The sequence below is a fragment of the Coturnix japonica genome, chromosome 2 (assembly GCF_001577835.2).
Source record: "Coturnix japonica isolate 7356 chromosome 2, Coturnix japonica 2.1, whole genome shotgun sequence".
Taxonomy (NCBI): Eukaryota; Metazoa; Chordata; class Aves; order Galliformes; family Phasianidae; genus Coturnix; species Coturnix japonica.
The window spans coordinates 64,894,825-64,919,020 of record NC_029517.1 but is presented as its reverse complement, the minus strand read 5'-3'; the positions used below and the strand labels follow the sequence as shown (position 1 = coordinate 64,919,020).

Genomic DNA, 24,196 nt, shown 5'->3' with positions numbered 1-24,196 from the left:
CGGGCGGGCAGGGAGGGAGGCGGCTGCCGCCCGGGGCTTTTCGCCGCTCTCTGCTTCGTGGCTGCCATGGCTTCTCTACGCTCCGGCCCGGCCTGGTGCCGCCTGCTCGCTTGGGCCGCCCTCGGCCCCGTGCTTTGCGGCGGGTCGGTGCGGGCCGAGCCGGAGCAGGACGCGGAGCCGGAGGCGGATCCGCACTCGCGGCACCTCTACAGCGCCGAGATGCTGCGGCACGGCGCCGCCGCCGCTCCGCACTTCGTCATGTTCTTCGCCCCGTGGTGGGTATCGGAGCGCCGGGCGGGCCGGCACGGCTCGGCTCGGCTCGGCCTGGCCCTGCGTGGCGTCTCCCTGCCCGCCTCTTCCCCCGTTGACGTGGCGCCGGGAGGCGGCCGGGCCGGCGCGGCGGGGAGGCCGCTGGGTCGCTCCGTTCGCCTTCCGCGGGGCGAGGGGCGGCACACGTGGGAAATGGCGGCTGTAGAGGATAGGGCTGGGGAGGGGGTGAAGCCGGCTGCACCCGAAATGAGACCTTTCAGCCCTAAAACGGGACCCCGGCAGCTGGGTTGGGCTGGGCAGATTGGGGATGGCGCGGAGCAGCCCTGTCTGCTTTGCACGTATTAACAAAATTAAGGGTTTGCTGACTTTCACGGCGTCCCCGATCTTGTAGGTACTTTTTTTGAAGTTTTGTCCTCTTTGTTGTTGTGAATGTGAGGATAAGTTTGCTGCAGAAGTAATAGAAATGGAAGCCTTCAAGCGGTATGAATGATAGTCCCCAAGGCCACAGGTAGTATTAGCAGAGCTGGGGAGCTACCGTGCCTGCAAGACATCTGCTGGGTTCTTGTTCTAGGCTGGTGTGTTTGACATGAGAATAGTTGGCCAGACTATGAGAACAGGACTTTAATGGACATTATAGCAGTCAATGGGACAGTAGTTCTCATCTCTGGGCCTCCAGTGGTTGCTCTTCTTTTCTCTTTCACTCTCCCCCCTTTTTTTTAACCCATCTCTGACTTATCCAGTATTGTTATTGCAAGTTTTGTTGTCAGGGTTGTTTTTTTTTTCCTCCCTGAGTTTGCTTAGGTTGAGATAAAGTTAATCATACCATTGAGGTACACATATGTCATGATACTCTTTGAAATTGAAGCTAGAGAATTATTTCCTTTAAAAAATGAAGAATTGCTTTGTTTTGTTGTTGTTACTGCCATCGCCTTGTTTATGGCTGCTTCAAAGAGCAGATGTCTTCCTTTGCTCTCTGAAAGTTACAAAACGGAGGAAGCCCGACTTGCTGGTGAAGGACCTGTGAGAGTAAGGTCACAGAAGTTGCTATGCAGAGCATGAGCGCTCAGGAGGAAATAACTGCAACTCCTCAAGCTTCAACTGACTGTTTCACAGGCACCTCTGAAGCCATATGGACTTTTGTCTTGGGTCACAGTTGTAGGCTGTGTCAAAAAGGCCATTGCAGAGTCCAGCATCTGCTTCACATCCTCATTGTGCATCAGAGAGAGCTCTGGCCTTGCAAAACTTGGACCAACCTGTGCCCTTTGGAGAGCTGAGGATCTGTGCCCAACATGAGTGAGAGGAAGCTGTGTCTTTTCCCACATTTACTGCAGCTTCTTTGAACATTACTCTCATGCTTAATGTGTCTAATCCAGATTCCTGGGTCTGAATGCCAGGGCCCTTGGTTTGGACTTCTGGCTCCTGACAGGCAGCAGCAGGTCCAGGTTTTAAGTTCTGTGGAGAAGTGTTTCCTGATATCCAACCTAAACTTAACCCTGGTGTGACTTGAGGCCATTTCCCCTTGTCCTGTCATCAGTGAGAAGAGACCAGCCCTGCTCTCATTGTAAGCACCTTTCAGATAATGGAAGAGAGCAATAAGGTCTCCCCTCAGCCTCCTTTTCCCCAGACTAAACAGCCCCAGTTGGGACAGACAGGAGCAACCTCTTTTCTTCAGAGTTCTTCAAACAAATGTTGATACGGTTCGAATACTGTGGGCTACTTTAGGGGGGGAAACAAAACAAAAACACTCCAGGTTGTTTGCCATCAGATGTTTAAGACTTTTGATCATCAGCTTGTCCTCCTTGGTATCTATTCTTGAACAGGTTTGGCACCTCAGTGGCACTAAATAGCTTAGAATTTTGGCCTAGCCAGTTGTGTGCCTACACAACATCTTTGTTCCTTACCAGCTACTCCTAGCCTAGGAAGTCCACCATCAGGTCTTCCAGGGGACTAACACTGATACTGTAAGAGGAGTGTTGATCTATCAGTGTGAGGTAAAGCAGCGTGTGTGGTATTCCATAGGTACTGCCACAGCAAAACAATCTCCAGGCACAAGCACTTGGGGCCCACATTGCTTGGAGTTAAAATGAGCAACCTGTCTGGCAGACTCTTACAAACAACAAGTTTTCTCCTTATGTCCTGATATTAGTAGTGTACAAGAAGGATTTTTGTTTTGTCTTGTTCGCAGCAATCTGAATATTTTCTATAGCATCTCTTTTGCATATCGACCTATCTTTGTAAACAGAGATTGTGTAGGGAAGGAAAGGCAGAGCTGCTTGTTTGCCAGGGCTCTACCATCCCTGCTGGCTGCTCTTTCAGTCCCTCTGATACAAAATGGGGAGTGATAACTGTGTAGGTGCATGGGACTAAGAGAGATGCGTGATGCTATGCAGGCTTTGGTTTTGAGTTCTGAGGTTTTATATAGTTTCTAGTTACGTCTCAGGCATTCTAGAAGGAATTATTTCAGGGACTGTCTGGCCTTTTTCTTCTTTAAATATAAACTGAATTGTTATGAAAACCAGGAATGACAGACTAGTTTGTTTCTGATTCAGATGTGAGCCTTTTTGTTTCTGATTCAGATGTGAGCCTTTTTCCTGCTTTCTTTTCAATTTCAGCTCGTATAATCTGAAGAAGGAAGGGAATGGTGAACTGTGTAGAGCAGAGATCATGGTGTTAAATATGAATGGGGCAGCTCTGTTGTGTATTGAGAATTCACTGAGTATCCCAAGTCCTCCTCTTGGAGCTCCATGAAGAGTTGAGAATGTTCAGTCTGAAGTTAAATATTTAAGGAATATTTCAGTTTTTTAATGGCTCATTGTATTCCTTCACCATTATAATTCAGAATGAGGTTATATTCCTCTGTGTGGTGGGAATATATGTTACTCAGTGTGACCAACTCCAACAGAATCTTAATGTCTTAATATCAGAGAAGCTGGAAAGGTGTGAATCTGTGCAGATATTGTATGAGTGGGCTCAAAGCCAATTGTTTGAGTGAGACTGTTTTAAATGGGAGATCTGAAAGGAATAAGAAACAGTTTCCTCTGACGTCCTAATGCTGTTTTAATTGTTAAAAGTGGACCTTTGAGGTCACGTTGAGGGCAAAACCAGCTTTTGGTTAATTTTGGTTAATCCAGCTACACGTTTCTAGACATACTGGAGGATTGGCAAAAGCAGCCATTAAAGAAATGGAAATCCTTCTGGAAAGACTTTTCTCCTGCTGCTTAAAAGACACTGTATTCTGAAATGTTGGAGAGCATACAAAGCTGGTCAGCCTCGTGGGACTTTAATTCTAGGCAGCTGGAAAATGCAGAGTGCTTTTCCTAATAGCATCACTAGGTTCAGAGGGTGCTCAATAGACTTTCTCTTGACAGTTTTTACAAGGCATTTGCAATGTTGTCACACAATATGTGATACCATTCGCTGTTACTTACCGTAGCAGTGTTTGAGTGTGGAAGGGTTCCAACTTAACTATTTTTAAATGTATCAACATCTCTGATTATTCTGTCCAAAAATTCATTCCCTTTTAAAGAGAGCAACCATAAGGAAATATTTTCTTCGTTCTCTTGCAGGTGTGGACATTGCCAGCGTCTCCAGCCAACTTGGAATGATCTGGGAGATAAATACAACAACATGGAAAACCCACAGGTCTATGTTGTTAAAGTGGATTGCACTACAGACACTCCTCTGTGCTCTGAGTTTGGCGTCCGAGGATACCCTACGTAAGTATAGAAGGAGATCTGGTCCTGTGTCTTTCTGTTTTAGTTTTCCACTATCTTCTGCCAACTTGAAGCTAGTTCCTAAGCTTTATGTTTTGGTAGTTTTCTCTGTAGCCCCGTGAATCTCTTATATTCCATGTAATCCTTTTTACTGCCTTGCCAAGTATGATGTGATATGTGCTACTTTTACTCTTCTTTCTTCCAAAGAAACTGTTCTACATCTTGGAGATGACTATTTAAATAAAGTCCAGAATTGTCCCCTTTTCTCTCATAGCACCCTGTTCTCAAGCACCTTCCTCAGCCCGTGTTTTTCAGTTTATTTGCTGGGCTTGCTTTGTCTAGTGTTACTGCTGACCTCATTGACAGACTGAACTTGACATACACCCGTGGCTACACTTGCTTTGACGCAGATGAGTGCCACTGATTAGAAGCTGAGAGTTATAAATAGCAAAGTCCTCATTGAAATAGGAATTGTCCTTAAGGGCAGTCTGTGGCTTAGTTCCACTAGAAATACCAAGAAACAATGAATTTTACAACTTTATTTTAGTCTCCCCAGGAGCAAACGCTGGTTGCATTTGTGAATTTGTATAGTTTACGTTGTGGCACCGTTCCTTTTAAAACAGAAAGAATGGCAGAGACTCCAAGTAAGGAAGAATTGAATGGTTATCTATGATCATCTTGGGATACGTAATATCACTTGCATTGTGTTGCTTTTCAGCATTTTCATATATTCATTTGTTTACAACTTGTGGAATGAGAAGAGAAAGGAAAAACATCTAAAGAAAAATCCCCTGTAAAAAATGATGTGGGAATGAAACAGGTGTTCTAAGATCTGGATGTTACCCTTCAAATTGAAGGAGATGCATGATATTGAAATGAATAATGGGGAATAATCCAGAGAGCTGTTGCTGCAGCCTAAGCGGTATTGCTGTAAATTACTAAAGTGTCTTAACTTCCTTGGAATGTTTCACACGTGTAAATTTTTACCTCACTCTTTTCTACATTTGAATCCTTTAGTTTAAAGCTGCTTAAGCCAGGAGAAGAACCTCTGAAATACCAAGGCCCTAGAGACTTCCAGGCGCTGGAAAACTGGATGTTGGAAAAACTAAATGGGGAACCATCTGTAAGTGAAAAGGGAATAGGAAAAGGAAATATTTCCTTCTGCAGACTTGCTGATCTATCTATAGGTTAGGTTTCACTCTCTGGCAGGAAATCTGCTCCTGAGATTAAAAGTCAGGTGAGAATAACTGTGTGAAGCAGCTTCCACATAAGTTAGGATAGTAATTAAATCTGATATCCTATGAACTACCTCTTGTTTCTATATTTAAAACCACAGGAATTACATGGTGCAATTTTTAGTGTTTAGCATTTTGATACTGGAAGATTGAATTCTTTATGTCAGTTCTTTTAACACCTTTAGGCTATAATGTCTCTGGAGTAAGGAGAATGATTTATCTATAACACAGGATAAATTGCATTTATGTTGGGCATAATTTCCTCTTAACAATGTGGGATGCTATCTTCAGCTTGACTATTTGACAGTGTTGTAGTTTACAGAAAGGGATTAAAATAATTGGTTAAATAAGTTAACCTAATATCATCTCTAGGAAAACCATTGCATTTAGCACTTACATATATTAGACAAGCCTTGCCTAAAACTAAATTCATAATTGCTGTTGCTAATCAAGATAAAACTACATGCCGAGCTCAATTAGAAAGTGATTATACACAAACAGTGATATTTTTCATAAGTTTACGTTAAATGCTTAACTAATGCATGAAATGTACTTTGTTGTTCTTAAGTTATTCTTTCCCGATCTAACCTGATATATTGAGGGAACCTTTTGCTTTTGTATAATGCCAGTGTGTTTGCTGCGGATTACTGGTATAATAATTGCAATGGCTTTTTCATTACATATTTTTATATAGCCAAAATACCACCGATACTGGTTTGGTGGCAGACATGAAGACAGCGAGATATGTGGTCTAAGGGTATTAATATATGGCAATGTTATGAATGCCATAGTGTGCACTGTGGCAATACTACAGCATCAATGAAAGGCTGTTTTTCCAGTAATTGTGACAGCTCTTGTCTGCATGGTAGTATTTTTCATGTTTTGCTTTTAAGTATCGAGCTAAGTTGGGGGATATCTTTAGGAATGTAAACTTTCAGACATCATCATAGAATGGCATGAGACAGGAACCAAATATAGTGCATTTACACGCAATAAAATTAACTTTTAAAATTAATTTTTCTGTCAAATAGGATCCAGAATCTGCTGTGGAACCACCAAAAGCCCCTGAACCTAAGCAGGGAATGTATGAACTCTCAGCAGACAATTTCAAGACGCACATAGCAGAAGGTAACCTCTTTCACATGCATGAAATACTTGTTTACAGACTTACCTAGTGGGAAGTGTGAAACAGAAATGTTAGTTCTTGCTGTACCTCCTTCCCACTTAATTTTCCAGTCATGCCTCAGTAAAGAGGATGAACCTACATGCTGTGTAAAAATGCCGTAGTTTAATTACATACACTTTGCATGCCAATAAAAAGCTTAAGAACAGCACTCCAACCAGAAGACAGTAGAGTTAAAGCCAGATTAAATCACCTGTCTGTGCCCATGAAATAACATGAATGAAACAGACACTAAAGCTTCCTAAATAAACCGGTTAATTAAGTAGAAACACGTTAAGTGTAAAGGAGGATTTTCTGCAGCAAATATAAGACTTCCCTGTATGTGTGCCTTAACAGAGAATTACATGGGAATTACAATAGATTCTCCATTCAGCCATCAGGGAAACACTAAGCATTAAATAGTGTGAGAGTCTGAGCAGATTCTGTCAGTTAAAGGTAGTGCATGCATGAGTGTTTTAATATGTATCCATTGGCTTTCATATGCCATTGGAGGAGGTATTCTCATAGAGATATCCGAGAGTCCAGAAGCTTTATGACCATCTGTAAAGCTGCTGTCCTCTCTTGACTTCAACAGTGCTTAAATTTAGCTGAAGGCTTAGGAGTTCCACTTGAAAGGTTGACTTTGGTTCTTAAAAATAGTCTCTGTCTACCTTTTTTGTGCTCTGTGGCTAAAAGATTCATTTGTTTCCTTTCAATCAGAGGAGAGCGTATCACAGGGTAAACGATACAGAATAACTGCTTCTGACTGTATGTTCCTAATAAATACATGAGAAATTTCAGTCTGGCCTTTACTTGATCAAAGCAGAGCTAGTCAGTCATTTTTGAAGGTATTCCCGATGCAAAATAGGCAAGTTAAGACTAAAGGACTTTTGCAGCTTACATTTCCTAGCGATTTTGTAGTATCTCTTGTCTGACCTTCTGTGAACAAACCCCTGAACCAGAAGGTCTAGAAATTCTAACCCCCACATTTTCAAAGGATTGTAATGCTGTTAGAAAAAGCTTTCCCACAATCACTGCTGTGATTGACTTCTAGAATTAGATGTTCTAGAAAGCTACTAGGTTCAAAGTGCCATAGATCTAATACCTCATTTGTTGGCTTGAGGTTGTAAAGCTGTTTGGATCTTCGGGGAAATTGGCAACACTGAGGGACCGCATGTAGTTTTGAAAACCTAATTGCTGAAATATTCTGCCCTGGCTTTTTATTTCCAGTGTTTCCTATCTTTAACCCAGGAAATACCATGATAAATTTGCAGACAGACATTAGTACTTAGCCTTTAATGGCAGCCAAATTAATTCCAAAAGAGTTAAATCTTTTTCCTTTTCTTTTACTTCAAAGGTAATCACTTCATCAAATTCTTTGCACCTTGGTGTGGTCACTGCAAGGCTCTGGCCCCAACTTGGGAACAGCTGGCTCTAGCCTTTGAACAGTCGGAAGCTGTAAAGATTGGCAAGGTAGGTGACGTACTCTTGTCTTAATTTGAAGATGTTTTGTGCATACAGATGTCTCAGTCAACTGTCGTGCTGTTCATTCTGTGATTGGCAAATAACAGCTCTCAGATCCCTTTGAATTCATAGTTCCTATTTTAATTTTATTGTGGTTATTTTCTTCTCGCACATTCAGTATTTTATGTTGGAAGAGATGGTTGTTTAGTTGCAATTAACAGGACTCCCTCATTTTAAGCAAGAACTTATTAGAAACACTGAATACTCCTCCCTGTGTTTCAGAGAGATTTGGGAATAAGTCCAAATATTTCTGAATTCTTTCCTCTTTATCCCCATTGAACTTTCTAAAGTTTTCAGAGGGTCTCCCACCCTAAAAACTGATACCTTGTCCTGCTTTACTATTTCCCTTAGGGATGATAACCAGATTCTGTGGTGTATTTACCATGGGAGCTTGATATTTGTACATGGAATGACTTCTGTGCAGAGGTATGGAGGAGGTCTGGCAGTTCTAGTTACTGGCTTTATTTGCTGACCCATACCTAAGTTCAGGTTGCTAATGATGTGGATCTCCCTGTATTTGTCAGTAGTGGAATGCTGACAGGGCTTAATTTCTGTATCCTTAAGCTTTCAGATAGGTTCACTGCTCTGAAAGACTGCGTAATGCTTAGCAGAGCTGTCAGTCCTGCACAGGGACAAGAAACCAGCAGTCTCATGTCTCTGCTCTCATAGTATTTTCAGCTCTTACTAGAGGTGATGAGCATTACTTAGCTTAACTATCTTCTTGAAGTTACCATTCTGTTATCCAGAGAAATATAGGCCAAAAATTTTCAGAAGTTATACTCAATTGTCTGTTGTGTTCACAGTTGTCCCTGTTTGCTCTGTAATAAAACCACTAAGGTTTGTCTCGATGCCTAGTCAATTTTGTTTAACTGTATACGTTATGAAACTGTTTGAAATGTATTGGCTAAGATTGTAGGTCTGTAGTTAAACAGGAAACACGGCTGTTTCTAAGAAGGCTCAACCACGACCTTTGTGTAACCTGGGGAAACAGTGTCTTAGCAGCGATGCTGCCCGTTGGCATGGTTGCGTTTAATGTTTAGAACTGATCTTCAGTGATCTGGGTCAAAGTATTTCTAATGTAGAATTCAAAATCTGAGTGTAGAGCAAAGATTTAAGTGCCTAAGTTATCTGTTTGCTTTGCTTCAGAAAAGACTATGAGCAGGTAACTATAGATTGCTTTATGACAAATTAGAATTGAATGGTACTATGCACTTGGAATTTCTTTTGGAGTCAAGTGAACTTGCTAGCTGTTGACATGTCTTCTTAGAGAGTGGTCTTACATTTAGGTGAAGATTTATTGGCTTATCTATTTTTTTAAAAGCTCTTACACATTGGTATTTCAAGTATTCGTTTTAACTAGAGTACTTGTGTTCCCATTGTATTTTGCTACTGTTTCTTCTTTTTATCCATCCCTCCTTCATTTGTCCCTCTTGAAATAAAAGCCAAACCACACATAGCCTCCCAATGACACAACCAAAACACTATTTAGAAGGCAGAAATAACCGTTCTCAAGAAAATACTTGGCACTGGCTTTTGCCAAGCTGTGTATTGACTGTTGGTGTATTTTTATGGGATTTCTGAATGTAAGGGAGGCTATAATGCTTATTGTGTGTTTGTTTTACACACTGAATGGTTTGCAATTTCTTTTTCAAAACATAGGTCGACTGTACCCAGCATTATGAGGTCTGCTCTGAAAATCAAGTTCGTGGCTATCCCACACTCCTCTGGTTTAGGAATGGTGAAAAGGTGAGTCTGCAAGCTCAGCAAAAGATCAGGCTGTTTTTTTTTCCTGAATAATACATGGACTATACTTGGATCCTGGGAAAAAAGATCAAGTGGTCATATATGAAAGTCCTCTTGTGGCACAAAAGATGCTGCAGGTTTAAACCAGTACTATAAGAGATATACTTGATCCGCAGGTAAAAGAACGTTTTGCTCTGTGTTCTCTGCAAACAACTGGATGATGTTCATAAATCTAAAAGCAGTATCTTGAAGTGTGCTACTATGAGAGAGAATTGTCTTTATCTTAATACTCTACCTCCTATAGAACACTAAATGAAACAGAAATAATAAAAATATATGCAGTTTTCACAATATGTATCAAAGGGTGCCGTGTTCTGAAGTTTAAGGAAAGTAAAATATGTATATACTGCATATTTGAATGCTGCATACATGAACAGCAGCAAATATATTATGAGTTGTAGTGTTGCTTATAGTGTGTAACTGAAAGAGAGCCTGAATTGGACAAAATGGCACATCCAAGGTTAGAAGCATTTTCAGTTAGTAAGAATTTTCTCTGTTCGTGGCTTTAGTTTGAAGAACAGGAAATATCCTGCTGTTGCTCCAGAGTGATTTTCCAACTGGTTTATTTTTATTTTTAATATAGCTACAAAGGGCAAGATAACTTGCCAAAAGCGTAATGGCTCAGTGTTGAAAAGTTAGCTGTGTTTTTTCTCAAAAGCCAGACCTTTTTTTTCTTTGGATCCTTCATAATTATTGAAGTTGAAGTTGCAGTGAATAAAGGGTGCAGTGAAAGAACTCAGATCACTGCTGCTGTATTTGGTTAAGATGAATCTGAGTCATTCGTCTGAACAGTGTCTTTCTCTCGACGTTAAACTGGGCCTGTCTTTGCTGGCAGTGCTGCTATTCCCTGGTGACTTTCTGCCATCATAATCACATGTTTGTTTGTGGGCTGATACAATATATTTAAAAGTTTTTAAAAAAAAAAAAAAGCCACAAAAACAGCAACTTTCCAATAATGAAACGCAGAGATTCCTGGAAGTCTTTCTAGCCACTTATTGTGCTGTTCAGTAACTTGGGAGAAGAGGGGTTGGTTCAGCCATCCAGCATTGTTGTCCATAATTCCGTCACCCATTCTGTCATAACTGACTGGCATCACAACACCCATGTTGGTTAGAGGTAGCAGGAGCCCTGTGAGGAGTGAATGTGGGTTGAACCTGTCCTGCTATAATGGATACGAACAGGAAGGTAGCACAATGAGTTGGTGGGTAGGGCATTTTAGCAGTGGCAGCAGTGCCATTGGACAACCACCACTGGTGCAGATTTTAATGAGCGCAGCATGCAGGCTCTTGTTCATTGCTGGTAAAATGCAGAGCTAGTAGTAGTTGTTTTGTAGCTGGGAATTTGCTGTATCAAATGGTATTATTCTGCTAGTGTTAGTGTGCTGTTTGTATCTGTTGTCATTTCCATGAAAATAAATAGGAGGCATTACTTTTGGAGCGACCTATACCTGTGCTTGATTAACTACTTACCCACACTCACACAAACTACTTTATAATTGTAGGGTGACCAGTACAAAGGGAAGAGGGACTTTGATTCCTTGAAGGAGTATGTGGATTCCCAACTACAGAGCTCTGGGAAAGAACCACCAGCAGTTAAACCCACAGAAGCCCCACAGCCGCCTGCAGAACCCACCCAGACTGAGGTAGGTCCTGCACTCTGCAACTGGATTAACAGAGTTTCAGCAGCCTGTCCAAGTTTTCCATGTGTTTCTCTCTCTGTTAGACCCACAATTTCTAGATGTAAGCTGGGCCAAATATTTTCTTAATTTTCTTTTCAGAATTTAGTGAGGGGAATCCCGACCGTAAATCTTAAGGATACTTTTACTAACCTGATGAATTAGAGAATGTAATGAATAGCTACCTCCTTTTATTTTAATGACTGCAATAAGTGATTTAGACAGTGTCGTAAGTGCGATCTTTTTTGGTGTGCTGAGCCGCTAGCACCTCTGTATGTGTAACAGCATACGTTGTTGCTAGGAAGATGAATGTCACTTGCAAGGTTCTCACTAGAACCTAACAAGATGGCATACAGTGCTGAGCCACTGAAAAAAAGCCATATTTCCATTCTTACAGACCATCTGTAGAAACAACAAACAAGCAAAGACGACAGAGATTGATTTAAATGTGTTAGGGCAGTGTGCGCTGTGCAGTGTGTGCTGTGGCTGTCAAACTCCTTGGGTTTTGAGGCTTATTTTAATCCTGGTTGTAGCAGCTGTAGGGGTGATGAATATTGCCAAGGACTGTCAGGAATAACTTCACCATCTTTAGCTGTGCTTCACGTCATGTCATTTTCTGTCTTATTTCATCACTTCTGCATTTCCTCTGCCATTTTTCTTGCAGCTGAACATAAAGTTGGCATGGTAGAATAATTAGGGAGAATTTTTAAGTGTTCTGTTATCCAACATGGAAAACACTATTCTGCCCTATCCCCTATAGTAAGGGATGGTGATTTACACTCCTTTGTGATGTAGATTGCACTTACATAATTATAAATGTTCTTATTATTAATGTAAATGCAGCTTCTCACAAGAGAGTATTACCCTTCCTATTTGACTTCTTCCATCGTGCATAAGGTGGCTTCCAAATAATGATGTTAAAGAGATGCATTTTTCATCTTCCTCAACAGTTTATTATTAATTGACTTCATATTTGGAAGCCATTAACAAGCTGGTGTTAGTACAGTGCAAAAAGTAATTGGTCTTCACTCTGTTGTTTTTTTTATCACACTACATGTGATAAATTCCCACTTACACCGTGACTGCATCACTGCACATGCAAAAGGGAAAAGACTGTGGGAGCACAGGTTTTTTAGCTAAATAATAGCAGATACAGTGTAGAACTAAACTTTTTCTTGGCCTCTTTACATCTCAATTCAGTATTGCCACCGTTTCTTGGTTGCTCATCTTCAGACACGTTGGTTCTGGTTTTCTTCTCATGAGTCTACAGGATTCTAGCCCATGTAGCCAGGAAGCACTGACTGTGATTAGCAGCCAGAGCTGGTACCACAGGCAGCAAAAGACGTGAGTTTGACCCCAAATCTGCCTTCCAATGTTGTGTTCCAACCCTGTGTGGGTTCTTATCTTATATGGACATACTACATGTCAGTCCTTTCACAAAAGTTGAACTTTTACATCTGTGAGACTTCAGTGCTGCCACTTTACCCAAAATGCTCAGAAATGATCCAGATGTGTTAAGGCAGAGTAACCAACATATGCTGTCATTGTCTGCATTCAAGTCTCTTTTTGGCTTCTCTTCATAAAACTTTCACTGCAGAATTGATAATCCTGGCAGCTGCGCTCTTGTGTTTGTTTTGCTTTCGTTCGAATTTGAAACCTTTATAGGCATGAGATTCACTCATTTATTTATTTTGAATCCCTCCCATCTGTAAAGGTGTCACACAAAAATCCAGTTAGTTATGGTTCTGTGCGCTCATACAATGTATGAGGCTGTCTTTTAAGCAGTTTTCAGTCCTCCCTTCTCTCCTGTGCCGTTGCTCCTGATGTTATCAGGAGGGAAAATTCTTCATGGCATCCATGTGAGCGTAGTGTGGTGATGTTCTCCTGGCAGGCAGGTACGTGTTTCTGGTAACAGCTTTCTCTGTGTCTGCAACACGGGGATATATAACAGAGGGAGATCAGCTGTCAAGACATCTCTGATATGCCATAAATTCCTTATGGAACAAGCTTTCCATCGGCCATCACAGGCTTTATGCCAACTGCTCTCAGCATTGTTCTTGAAATGCTTGTATGATGGTATATTGAAATGAAGGTGATTTTGTTCCATTACCTATAAATTTGTGTATTGGTAAAGTCCCCTGGAAAAGGGGATGTTTTATTTCTTCAGATACCGATCATTGTAAGGATGGAAAGCAACTAAGGGGTAAATGTGAGGTATATTGCTTTTAATCTTGCGCATACCATCAATAATGCCGTCTTTCCCAGTTGGAGTTTCTCTCTCAGGTAGCTAAATGCTCATTTGGCTGGTGTTAAACATACAAAAATGATTTTTCTTTGCTTTTTTTTCTTTTTTAGCAGGCTGCAGTGCTGTCTCTCTCTGAAAAAGACTTTGATGAAACCATTGCTACGGGAATCACCTTTATTAAATTCTATGCTCCGTGGTAAGAATTTTTATCTGCTTTTCGGAGTTACTGTTGTAATTGTGCAGTAGTTGTTGTAGGCCTTTGACTTCTCTGTAGTACTGCATCTGTTCTCTGGATCTAAATTGCAAATTAACTGAAAAATGAGTGCGGTGGTAAGTGTTGTAGGAAAAAATTTGGTCTCTATTAGCTTTCCTGGGTTTCCTCTCTGTGGAAAGGCTGACAGAGAGGCTTTACTGTGTTAACCTCCAGCTAACGTCAGGTAACAAGGAGAGTGGAGCTTTCTTCACAGGCTTAGCATGATCCTATGCCTTGATTTGGGTAAGCTGAAGGAAGGCTATCAGCAGTGCTGGTTGAGAAAGGAGAACGTGCCGGCCATTGCAGTCTGTGCCACAGCCAGCCTCTCTGGGAAACATTACTTGAGTGTAGTATAGATTGTAGAGCTTTAGATAATGGGCTGTCACTCTTCAAATATCTGATTAAAAAATTAATTGGCACAAGTGACAACATTAACACTTTCTTAAATGTTCCATGTAATATATTCTTACAGCAACTTGTGGTAGAAATCATCGATGCAGATGGTGTAGGTGTATACTGAATTGAAAGCATCAGGGAAATAAAGTAATGATGACCTTCCTGTCTGGCCTCTGCCATTTCTGGCATGACCAGCAGAGCCTGGCATTCAAGCTGGGATAAGACCATAGTATTACAGAAGCACAGAATATTTTCTTTTCTGAGACTAAAAGAATTGCTTAAGTTTTTCTCTTTGTTTTTTGGACTTCATCCTATATATGCCTGATGGAATTTCAGGAAATTGGTTTGCTATCTTTCTCATCCATTTCCTGGATGAAGAAGAAACCTAGTGTGGGAGAACAGAAGAAAATGAAGTTGGATTTCTCTATGCGAAAGATAATGCATCTCTGATTTTTGACCTGCCATCCCATGAGGGATATAGAAGGATCTTTTATTTGTGGCGTTAGATCATAACAACTGCAAAGCAACGCAGGCAAATGCAACCTATTTTAAGGCGTACTCAGGAGTATCGAAATATTGCCTCTTAACTTTGCCAGTAGGTGTGACTGTGTTTCTGATTATAAAGAAAGAAGTACTAGGGAAAGTTTCATTTCTGTGTAGTCTAAATGATGTAGTCTTTTCCAGTGTTGTCATCCTTTTTACTGCAGAATGATTTGCTGCCTGCTTTATGTCTAGATCTGCTTTTGGATGTGGGAATGTATCTGACACCACTGTGTTAAGAAACAACCCCCACTCCACACACCTTCACGTTTACTTTGCTTACTGCTCTCTCTTCACTTCTTATATCCTTTCTGTGCACTGTGGGAGACTGAGATTGATTCTGTGCCTGTTCTACTATGCCACCAGCAGAACTCATCATTAAATTTGGCATTCAGTTGACACCTGTGCACAAAGCAGGATTCCAGTTGTAACCCAGAGCTTGTTGGCAGATGTAGGAATTGACCATCTGAGAATCTTCTGGAAAAATTAGAGATAACTAAAAACAACTGAGGATTTCTCTTTTACATTTTCTTAATAGCATGGCAATTCAACCAGCTTCTCGTGATAATCTGATGGGGTGTTGCTGGAAAGAATCGTGTTCTTAATCAGTATGCTCTCCCTGGCTGTAAAGTTTAGAAAGCCACCGTTTAGGTGGCTTATATTTATGTAGGTGATATCCAGTTTTAGCTCTCAAAGTCATGCTTATGTATACAGTTACAGTGCTATGGCTATGAATGACCCTTTTCCCTTCCAAGTGAATTAACATAGGCTGGGCTCAGCAAACACTATTATTGCTTGCTAGTTCTGTCCTTCAGCTAGTTTTGGATAAATATTCATGCTCACTTGCATAATAAGCATAGAAGTCATCCTGTTTCTGATAGGTTTTGTGCATAGTCAAAAATGCTTTTATACTGTTGTACATTAACAAGATGGTTTAAACATATGCAGGCTTGTATTAAGTGAATGTTAGCAGAGACATCTTTAATTGTTTTTGTGAATGCCCTGTTCTAGCTTCGGGGCAATTAAAGGACTGTTCTAATTACCCAATTAAGGTGCAGCTGGTTAGAAAAGAATGAACACAATCAAGTGAAGCTTGTTGACTGTCACACCACTCCACTGTGACTGTACCTGAAAGCACAGTGGTAGTAATTAAACTTCAAAGTAAAGTGCTTCCTAGAAGGTTTATGCACTCGAAATGGAAAAGCGCATTCAACTACCAGCATGTCTCAAAGAGAGAATCTGTGCTGAGAAACGTGTCTATTAAAATTGAATTTCCAGCACCAGGAGATGCTACTTTACTCAAGGAGGCAATTAGGAACTGGAGGAAATTCAGTAGGGAAATTAAAGGCTCATTTAGGTAATCAAACTCAGGCCATTTAGACTAAACGTAAATGGCACCTGATGAACTATTTTTAATTAATTCATTGTTTGAAAAACTTACTTAATTAGGACTGCAAACATTTTGAATCTTATTCAAAACACGTTCATATCGATGTGATTGTGTTTTTCATTTAAAAATTCTCTATGCTCACCTTCATTTAGTTTTGCTTTCCTCTGCGAAGCACTGATGACCAGAACACCATTCCAGAAGAAGAAAATGAAACTACCTCAGTGTTGTACTTAGAGGATATCATTTACTTCTGTTTCCTTAGCTCATTTAACTTACATAACAGTGCACGGGAGTTGGAGGCCTAAATCATCAGGGGATAGGAAAGGCGGCTTGTTAAACTAACAGATATTGCAGTAAGACAGAGATAAACGGGAAGGTGTATCTGCTAAACAAATCTTTCTCTTTGTTTCTAGGTGTGGTCACTGTAAGAACTTGGCTCCGACTTGGGAGAGCCTTGCCAAAGAGCAATTTCCAGGTTTGACTGATGTCAAAATAGCAGAAGTAGACTGCACTGTGGAACGTAACGTCTGCAGCAGATTTTCTGTAAGTGTGAAAGAGCTGTGATGAACTGGATAGTATTGTGTACCAAATCTAGGAGCTCCAACACACAGCCCAGCCGGCTGCTGTGTTGTGTGTGCCTGGTGACGGCACAACCCCATTCTCTATTAGCAAAAACAAACAAAAATGTAGCCCAGGAGTGCACCTGATGGCACGGTTTCTTTCATTGATAGTTTGCTCAGACTTGGTCATTCTCACTACTGGATAAAGATGAAGGAAGGAGTCCCTACTTTAAGAACCAGCAGCCCTCTGTGAAACCACCAGTTTTGTGGTATAGCCACTGAAACATTCTCTTCCTAGAAAATAATGGTTGGCTTGTGGATCTGATGGCCAGACAATGGAAGATGAGGCTGGCATTCCAGTTGCTGATGGAGGAGCCTAGAGAGTACCATGTATTTTCCCAATTAATGCTTTTTAGGAATTGCAGGTTGGCAGTGAAAGTTCTGGTGCTTTTTTTTTTTTTTTAAATTAAATTGGCTTATTTGTTTAGAGTGGTTAAATACCGGTGAGTCTGGAAATCAGTAACATGCTTCATTTGTGTGTGTATCTTTTGAAGGTACGTGGATATCCTACGCTTCTGCTTTTCCGAGGTGGAAAGAAAGTCAGCGAACACAACGGAACGAGAGATCTGGAGTCACTGCATAGCTTTGTTTTGCGTCAGGCAAGGGATGAATTGTAATAAAAGTCTCAATGCTCTGTCCCTGGCTGTCTCTGTACAGTAGTGGAGGGATTTAAGACATCGCTAATTTTCAAATAGTATGTTGGGGGGTGGGGTGGGAACTGGGGCTTTTTTGTTTGTTTGTTTGTTTTTAGGAAATGGAATGTACTGAACATTGGTATCTTCCCTCTGTGTGTGTTAAAGACAAGATACCCTACTTGTGAAGGAAAACTAACAAGTAGTTACTGTGCGAAGAGAGAATATTTTCAGTATTAGTAGTATTGCTATATTTCTGTATTCCTGCAATGAAGTGTAAATGGTTTCCATTGAGACTAAAATACATTAAGGAAACCAAATTAAGGGCACCAGCAGAATATTTTTGTCTTCAGGTTAGATTTGATTAAAAAAAAAGTAATCCTTACAAACTGCACACTATTGCTAGAAAGCCAAAAGCTGCAGCTGTGTTACATAACTACTGCCTCTACAACGGTACTTCCAACCTGTTTGTCTTAATATGGCTGCTGGTTAAGAAATGGAAAGTCACGGGAGGCTGAAAACACACATTTGGAAGATACCAGGCCACCATGAGCTGGTTGTTTCCTGTTAATCCTCTCAGCATGGGAGCTCTAGCCATAATGAAAGCAATGGTACTGTAACATGTGCCTGAACATTACTGATGCCATAGTGTATGTGTCAGGTGGATGTTTTTTGTTGTAGACTGCTGCTTTTTAGCTCCAGCGGAGTAACTATGCTCTGTTTATATAGAGTCAAAGTGAACTGGCTCTATTATAGCTACTTTGTTAATCTTAAATGATCAGTTAGACCTCAGAGCTGATTACATGCATTTCCTACCTTGACCTGAATCCAGACTTTGTGTTGACCTGCTCCTTAGTCAGAGCACTTGGAGAACAAGTAGTACAATGTAAGTAATTTTTCCACTCTGCTGTTGGAGGGTAGTCTAAAATAGTTCCTCACTCTTCTTGAGCCTTAACCTTTTTTCCAGGTGTAAGTAAGTAAGTGTTGCTAAGCTTGAATGTTAGGCCCTTGCACTCCCTGTTGCCTTGGATTACGATACAGATCTGTTCTTTGGTGCATAAGATGCTCTGTGTTTGACAATTGAAAGCCAAAGTATGTATACTGCAGGTACTGTCATAGTACAATGACAGCAGCAAACCAAGGACTGAATTCTTCCATCCCGTGTGTGTGCAGAAACTCATGGAATGAGTATGACGGACTACAGGCTAATTTGACTAATCTGTCAAAGTGCTGATTTTATCCATCATATGGAGTAGGTTTGTTTGCATTTAAAAAACAAAACAAAACAAAACAGTAATGAACTTTGAAATCAGTGCATAGCTCCTGGTACTTCACTGCCTATCAAGAACCTTTTGGTTCTGTTCAATCTAAAAACGTGCAAGGGTGAAAAATCCATAATGGAAGCTTAAGTGTTGTACTGGCAGATGTGTTAGATCAATGTACGTACTTCTGCCTTAAAGGAAGCCTTTATTACCATGTTTTTAACAACTTTCTAGTGAAGCACAATCTCATGAGTTTCTTGTATAAAATCGAAGTGATACAATTGTTTACACTGAGATTTTTTTTCTAAATAAAAACTTTTTTAAAAAGCAGTCTTTCTATAAATGATACAGAACAATGAATATACAGTGAAAAGTGCAATAAATTATAGCTTGTATTTACAAGGAGCCTTTTAAATGCAAGAATCAGAGGTAAGTGCATTTAATACGAGTTTAATATTGATCAAAACAATTTGCTGTTAGCTTCTGCTAGACAAACCGTGGCTACCGTGTGAATGTATCCTTTATACCAGTTTGTTAGTTGCGTGAGTTGAAGGGGAAAGGTTGGCCAAATATTTGAATAAGTCAGTTGCTGACATTTTGTCTTCCTGTAAATAAATTGTCCAACTATAGAGGATGAATGGCCCCTAAACTTTTACGTCTGAGTTACAGCTGGAGAAGTGTCCAGACTTCCTTCCTGGGAAGTGGTAGTAAGATGAGACAAGCTCCACTCAGGGAGTGGAAGGAAGTTGTGTAAGAACAAGCATGTGAAGTTACACTACTCAAACACTGACCAGGAAAGACCAGCTATGGTCCAACTTCATGCTAGCATTTCTAACACAGGATGCAGTCAAGCCACCTTACACTTGCAGCATCAGATTTAAACTGTGCTTGGAGACCAAGGGACCCAAAAGATTTGCTTTGGCACGATTTAAGATGCGTACTATCATTACAGGTTTCAGAGGAGACTAACAGGAAAGGTGTAACAGCTGGTCCTTACAGACTAAAGGCACTTCCTACCCTTAGAAACTTCATATTACTATTGTACACGTGGTATATACTAAGTCTGATGTAGTAGCAATGCTTTCTTTAGCAACCCTCTCCCCTCAAGAAACTCACAGGTTTTGGGTGTTGGATGTCCATCTGCTTAAACTGTAGCACACATCCAAGCAACTGATAAGGCCAAGCTGCTAGGTGATATTAAGACCATCCCAGCCAGGTAAGCACGTGTGCAGGCATATGGCTGCTTTGCGAGCACCAGCGCTGCCGAGATCAGCGGCCACTGCAGCGTAGGGTCGCATTTTAAGAATTGCAGCTCTTTGCTCACGCCACAGCATGTGGTTCCACAAGCCCTTTCCTCACACAAGGCACATAAATGGTGTTTTGAAAGGTGATTCATCAACTTTTTCGCCGTCAGGTAGTTCGTGAAAGTATGGAAGGTAGTAGGGAAGTTCGTGGTAGAATCACAGAGTCCACGTGAAGACTGTCTGTCAGTGACATCCACAGGCTCTTACTACCATATTCCTGTATTTCTTCAAGATTACGTTGGAATTATCATCGAAATAAAGGACTGATATGGCATTTAGTTTGGTAGGCGCACAGCATGGTTTAGGAACGTAATCAGGATTCATAAGATGAACCTGTAGTCAAAAAGAAAACATAATTGATACGATGGTAACTTACTTACAAACTCACCTGTGGCTTTAGCTCAGGTCTTTCCGGAGCCTTACCAGAGTTTGTACGATGGCGTGGTTGGTTGCGTTCATGTGTGCGTTGAGTGGAAAGGAGCACTCTCCATCACAGTAGTTGGCCGCGTAGCCCTTTGGAGCGATTATCCAGTCCTTTTTAGGAAACAAATGGAACGTGATTTCAATTAAAAAGTTGCCAGCTTCTACAGACAGCTGCACCCAATTAAGACCAGCTGAAAATTTTCCACTAACTTTTTTTTTTTTCTTGAGGGGGGAAAAATGTGTTTTCACTGAAAGTTTTTTCTTTTTGTAAGCTGTGACTTTTCCATGGACACTGATCTTCGTGTCCAAAAAGAATGGTGCACTGCTACGCACTTCGCTGCCACAAATGAAAACAGTTTTATTTCCCAAAACTGCTGCTGTGGCACTTTGTGAGGATTGTGGTTTGGACGCCTTTATACTCCAATGTTTCCTGCAGGTTCGGTCCTCTGGCTGAACTACTACTAGAGCCAATGGAGGAAGTTTCATCTGTCTAACTTCTTTACACGTGGGGAAGAATGGCTTCCTTGAACTGCAGGTGGCAAGGCTCTCCCAGCAAGGAACACAATGCTGTGGAAAAAAGTGATGTTTCCCCATAGGGACACCAAGAAAATTACGGCTTTTCTCCCGCTGCTACAAAAGAGCCAAAAGTAAATTAAAACCAAAAGATGGCCCTTGTGTTAACAGTGCAGAAAGGTGTTTTTAAAGAGTCATCATCGCCAGTTATCAGGACACACTTCTCCCTTGGCATCAGGTGTCAACATGCATCTGGGTTAGCAAAGATTTTGCCACAGCTGTAACAAAGCAGCCAGCAACTGTTGTCACAGCTTTCTAACTAAGCTTGTGGTGTGACTGCTGACACGAGGATTCCTGGGGACACCAAAACTACCCCAACATTTGATGTACTCATTCACCCATAATTTGCTCCTGCTTAAGCAAGCTGCTCTTTGTAAAGCAGTCACTCTCCTGCTAATATTGGGCCAATGACCAGAAAAACTTCATTTTGTTAAAACCGGTACTTAAACCATTTATTTTTCCTTATCATTAGAGGTATACAGATATGATCCCTTGCCGTGACTCCCCTGAGTGACAGAGGATGGCTGTCTATCTGTATCTCATAAAATATCACGCTTCCTCTGGATTCTGTCAAATGTCACAACTATCAATATTTATTTGCCCTTCCCCGTGACTGGTTTTAGCAGGGAGGCACAAGGGACATTTTAAAGCATAATGGCAGCCTCGAGTGGAATCACCATGACACTGTTTAGCTAACATTTCATAACAGAATGTCTAGTTTACCCAGTGAGAAACATCACACACCTGCCATCCCAAGTCTTGGAAGCTAACGTAAAGTTCATGCTTTCTGCACGCTGTTTTTAAGTCACTGCTGTTGTAATCTGTTAGGATAAAAAAAAGAACAAAACAGAGATTTAGAAAGTTAAAGAGGCAGAGCATCACTGGAGCACACAGCTGGGCAGATGTGTGCACTGAAGAGAAGACTGCTGACGTACAGCCAAAGCGGGGCTGAGATGTTTAAGATACCTATGGGAATACTGGCACCCAAGTAACAGCGACTGGCTTAGAACTCCTTCAACCTCCCTTAAAAAGCTGACGAGCCGTGCTTGTAAAACACCTCCACTGAAATCATTTCTTAAAAATAAATCTCTGCTCCATCACCCAGCACACACCACATCCCTGCTGCTGTTCATGTTTCCAGTGCATATTTCCTCAGGGTACATTAACAACACACAGTTCCTGAGGGCATCACAACCCCTTGGAGGTTCCTTGTTGCCCTGTGTTGGTTAGCAGAAGTCCTTGTGCAGCTCTGATATCCTGCAGCCAAAAAAGCCATGTGTCTTTCCCCAAGCCTGCCCAAGTGGTGGCTCCATATTGTACAGAGGTGCCTCGCAGATCCATAATAACCATACTTTGCAAAACATCCCACAGCCCACCACAACATGCTGATCTGCAGATGACACAAGAGTTGATGAGCTCTCACCATTAATTTATGCTGCCACGATTGCATAGAAGAGAATGGCATGCCCAGCTCTGACCCTTGCTGTAGCGGAGTTCTGACCATGCAGAAATTGCTCTGACATGCCTAGAAAATGTAGCTTTTGAGTGTGAATGAAATTTCCTCTCTCTATTTGGAAAGCAAGGCAGCTCTACGCATGAGCACCTGGGACCACGGCAAAGGGAGGACTCCTGCTGTGACAAAGGGGCCTTTTACTTCCCCATGGCTGCCCAGATACAGCTGGGCTGTGCAGCCCAGCAGCCATACCCAAGTCCTTATGGCAGGGTGAAGAAAACAAAACACCTGTGGTGGGAAACAAAAGAGCCAACCTTGAGCATGGATGGGGACACCAACACGCCTGTCCCAGAGGCAGGGCCTGGGGCTTTCAGCTCTCTACCAATGGGGCCTCCACTCCTGTTGCATGTTCTGCCCTGTGGCCCGGCAGCCTGCCATACAAGGGATGCCACATGTGGATGCCGAGGCCTCGTTTTAACCAAGCAGCCCCCAGTGCCCCTAACGCTGCGTGAAAGGGCACGGTCCCAGCACAGCTTTCCACAAACGTGGCAGCTGGGATAGAAAAATATTTTTAGTTACTTTTTCCTTGGCTCTGAATAAGCCTTTCTTTTTCTTCTCCCTCCCACCCCCACTCCCACCGCCCGCCCTCTCCTCCAACCCTAAGTTGGGGAACTACAAATGCAAATATTTATTCAAAAGAAAACTATAATACTAAAAGCACATCCAACTGACATTAAGGGCAGCCCAGCACCACAGCTGGGTACAGTTAACACCGAGGTCTGAAAAAAGACCCACACCTCAAAACAAACCCAGCCTCCAAACCACCACAGATTAGGGAGCTGTTTTTAGAAGCAGTTTGGGTTTTTAAACATTTGGGATTGCATTTCAGGCTTTCAATAGCTTTGCTTCAATCACAAATGTAACCAGGTGAGCAGAGCCGGCTCTCAGGCTGCTGCAGCATAAACATGTGCTATTTCAGCCATGCCCAGTAGCTCAGGATTTTCTGTTCAACCTTTCCATTTGCAAACCAGACCTACCAAGCTGTAACCAGTGTGTGGGTTGGTTTGTTTTGTTGCTTGGGTTGTTTTTGGTTTTGGTTTTTTTTTTTTTTGTTTGTTTGTTTGTTTTAAAGAAGCATTTTGGTCCTTGAAATTCCTACCATGAGATGTTTCTAAAGGATCTGGTCATAATGAGGGGGAAAAAATGAGAAGATACTTCTGGTGGACAAACGTTAGTATCTGAAAACACAACTTAATTGTTCTACGGGAAACATGCTGTTTGGTAGGTAATATTTAAGGAGAAGAGGAGGTTCAGGGGAGACCTTATTGCTCGCAACAACTTCCTGAAGGGAGGGTTGTAGTGAAGTGGGAGTCAGCTTCTTTTCCCAGGTAAAAGCGATAGGACGAGATTGGATGATCTTATGTCACACCAGGGGAGGTTCAGGTTAGTTATTAGGAAAAATTTATTCTCAGAAAGAGTGGTGAGACACTGGAACAGCCAGCCCAGGGAGGTGGTGGAGTCAGGAGGTGTCCAAGAAACATTTAAATGTGGCACTGAGGGATGTGGTTAGTGGGCATGATGGGGATGGGTTGGACTAGATGATCTTAGAGCTCTTTTCCAACCTTAATGATTCTATGATTCTACTCCTAACCAAGGAGAACTACAGTATTTCCCTAATATGAGTTAATCCATTTACCTATGAGGAAGGGGAGGTGAGGGAAGT

At 41.6% G+C, this 24,196-nt stretch overlaps 2 protein-coding genes across 3 annotated transcripts in view; one reads left to right on the top strand and one right to left on the bottom strand.

Annotated features, from left to right (window-relative positions):
• On the top strand, positions 1-19,050 carry TXNDC5 (thioredoxin domain containing 5). Of its 2 annotated transcripts, none has more exons than XM_015854589.2 (10): positions 1-275; positions 3,837-3,986; positions 5,001-5,106; positions 6,250-6,346; positions 7,738-7,853; positions 9,564-9,650; positions 11,209-11,349; positions 13,738-13,823; positions 16,620-16,749; positions 17,321-19,050. In XM_015854589.2, exons 1-10 carry the CDS (start codon positions 67-69, stop codon positions 17,441-17,443), a joined length of 1,245 nt encoding a protein of 414 aa, XP_015710075.1. In that variant the 5' UTR covers positions 1-66; the 3' UTR covers positions 17,444-19,050. The 2 variants fall into 2 exon arrangements, with proteins under 2 accessions (XP_015710075.1, XP_015710076.1); XM_015854590.2 differs by having other exon boundaries at positions 3-275; positions 13,741-13,823.
• The window catches only part of BMP6 (bone morphogenetic protein 6), an 80,416-nt gene continuing 75,128 nt past the window's right edge, over positions 18,909-24,196 (bottom strand). Inside the window, exons 5-7 of the mRNA XM_015854588.2 lie at positions 21,765-21,841; positions 20,448-20,558; positions 18,909-20,357 (exon numbers count right to left, since the gene is read on the bottom strand). Of these exons, the coding sequence (XP_015710074.1) occupies positions 20,208-20,357; positions 20,448-20,558; positions 21,765-21,841 (338 nt within the window). The 3' untranslated portion in view covers positions 18,909-20,207. The remainder of the gene's footprint in view (positions 20,358-20,447; positions 20,559-21,764; positions 21,842-24,196) is intronic.

Bases quoted from the DNA above. Each gene is read 5' to 3' on its own strand.
- TXNDC5 (XM_015854589.2), top strand. From the start codon at position 67: ATGGCTTCTCTACGCTCCGGCCCGGCCTGGTGCCGCCTGCTCGCTTGG. The intron at 11,350-13,737 runs GTAGGTCCTGCA...TTTCTTTTTTAG, and splicing joins CAGAACCCACCCAGACTGAG to CAGGCTGCAGTGCTGTCTCT. The intron at 13,824-16,619 runs GTAAGAATTTTT...CTTTGTTTCTAG, and splicing joins ATTAAATTCTATGCTCCGTG to GTGTGGTCACTGTAAGAACT.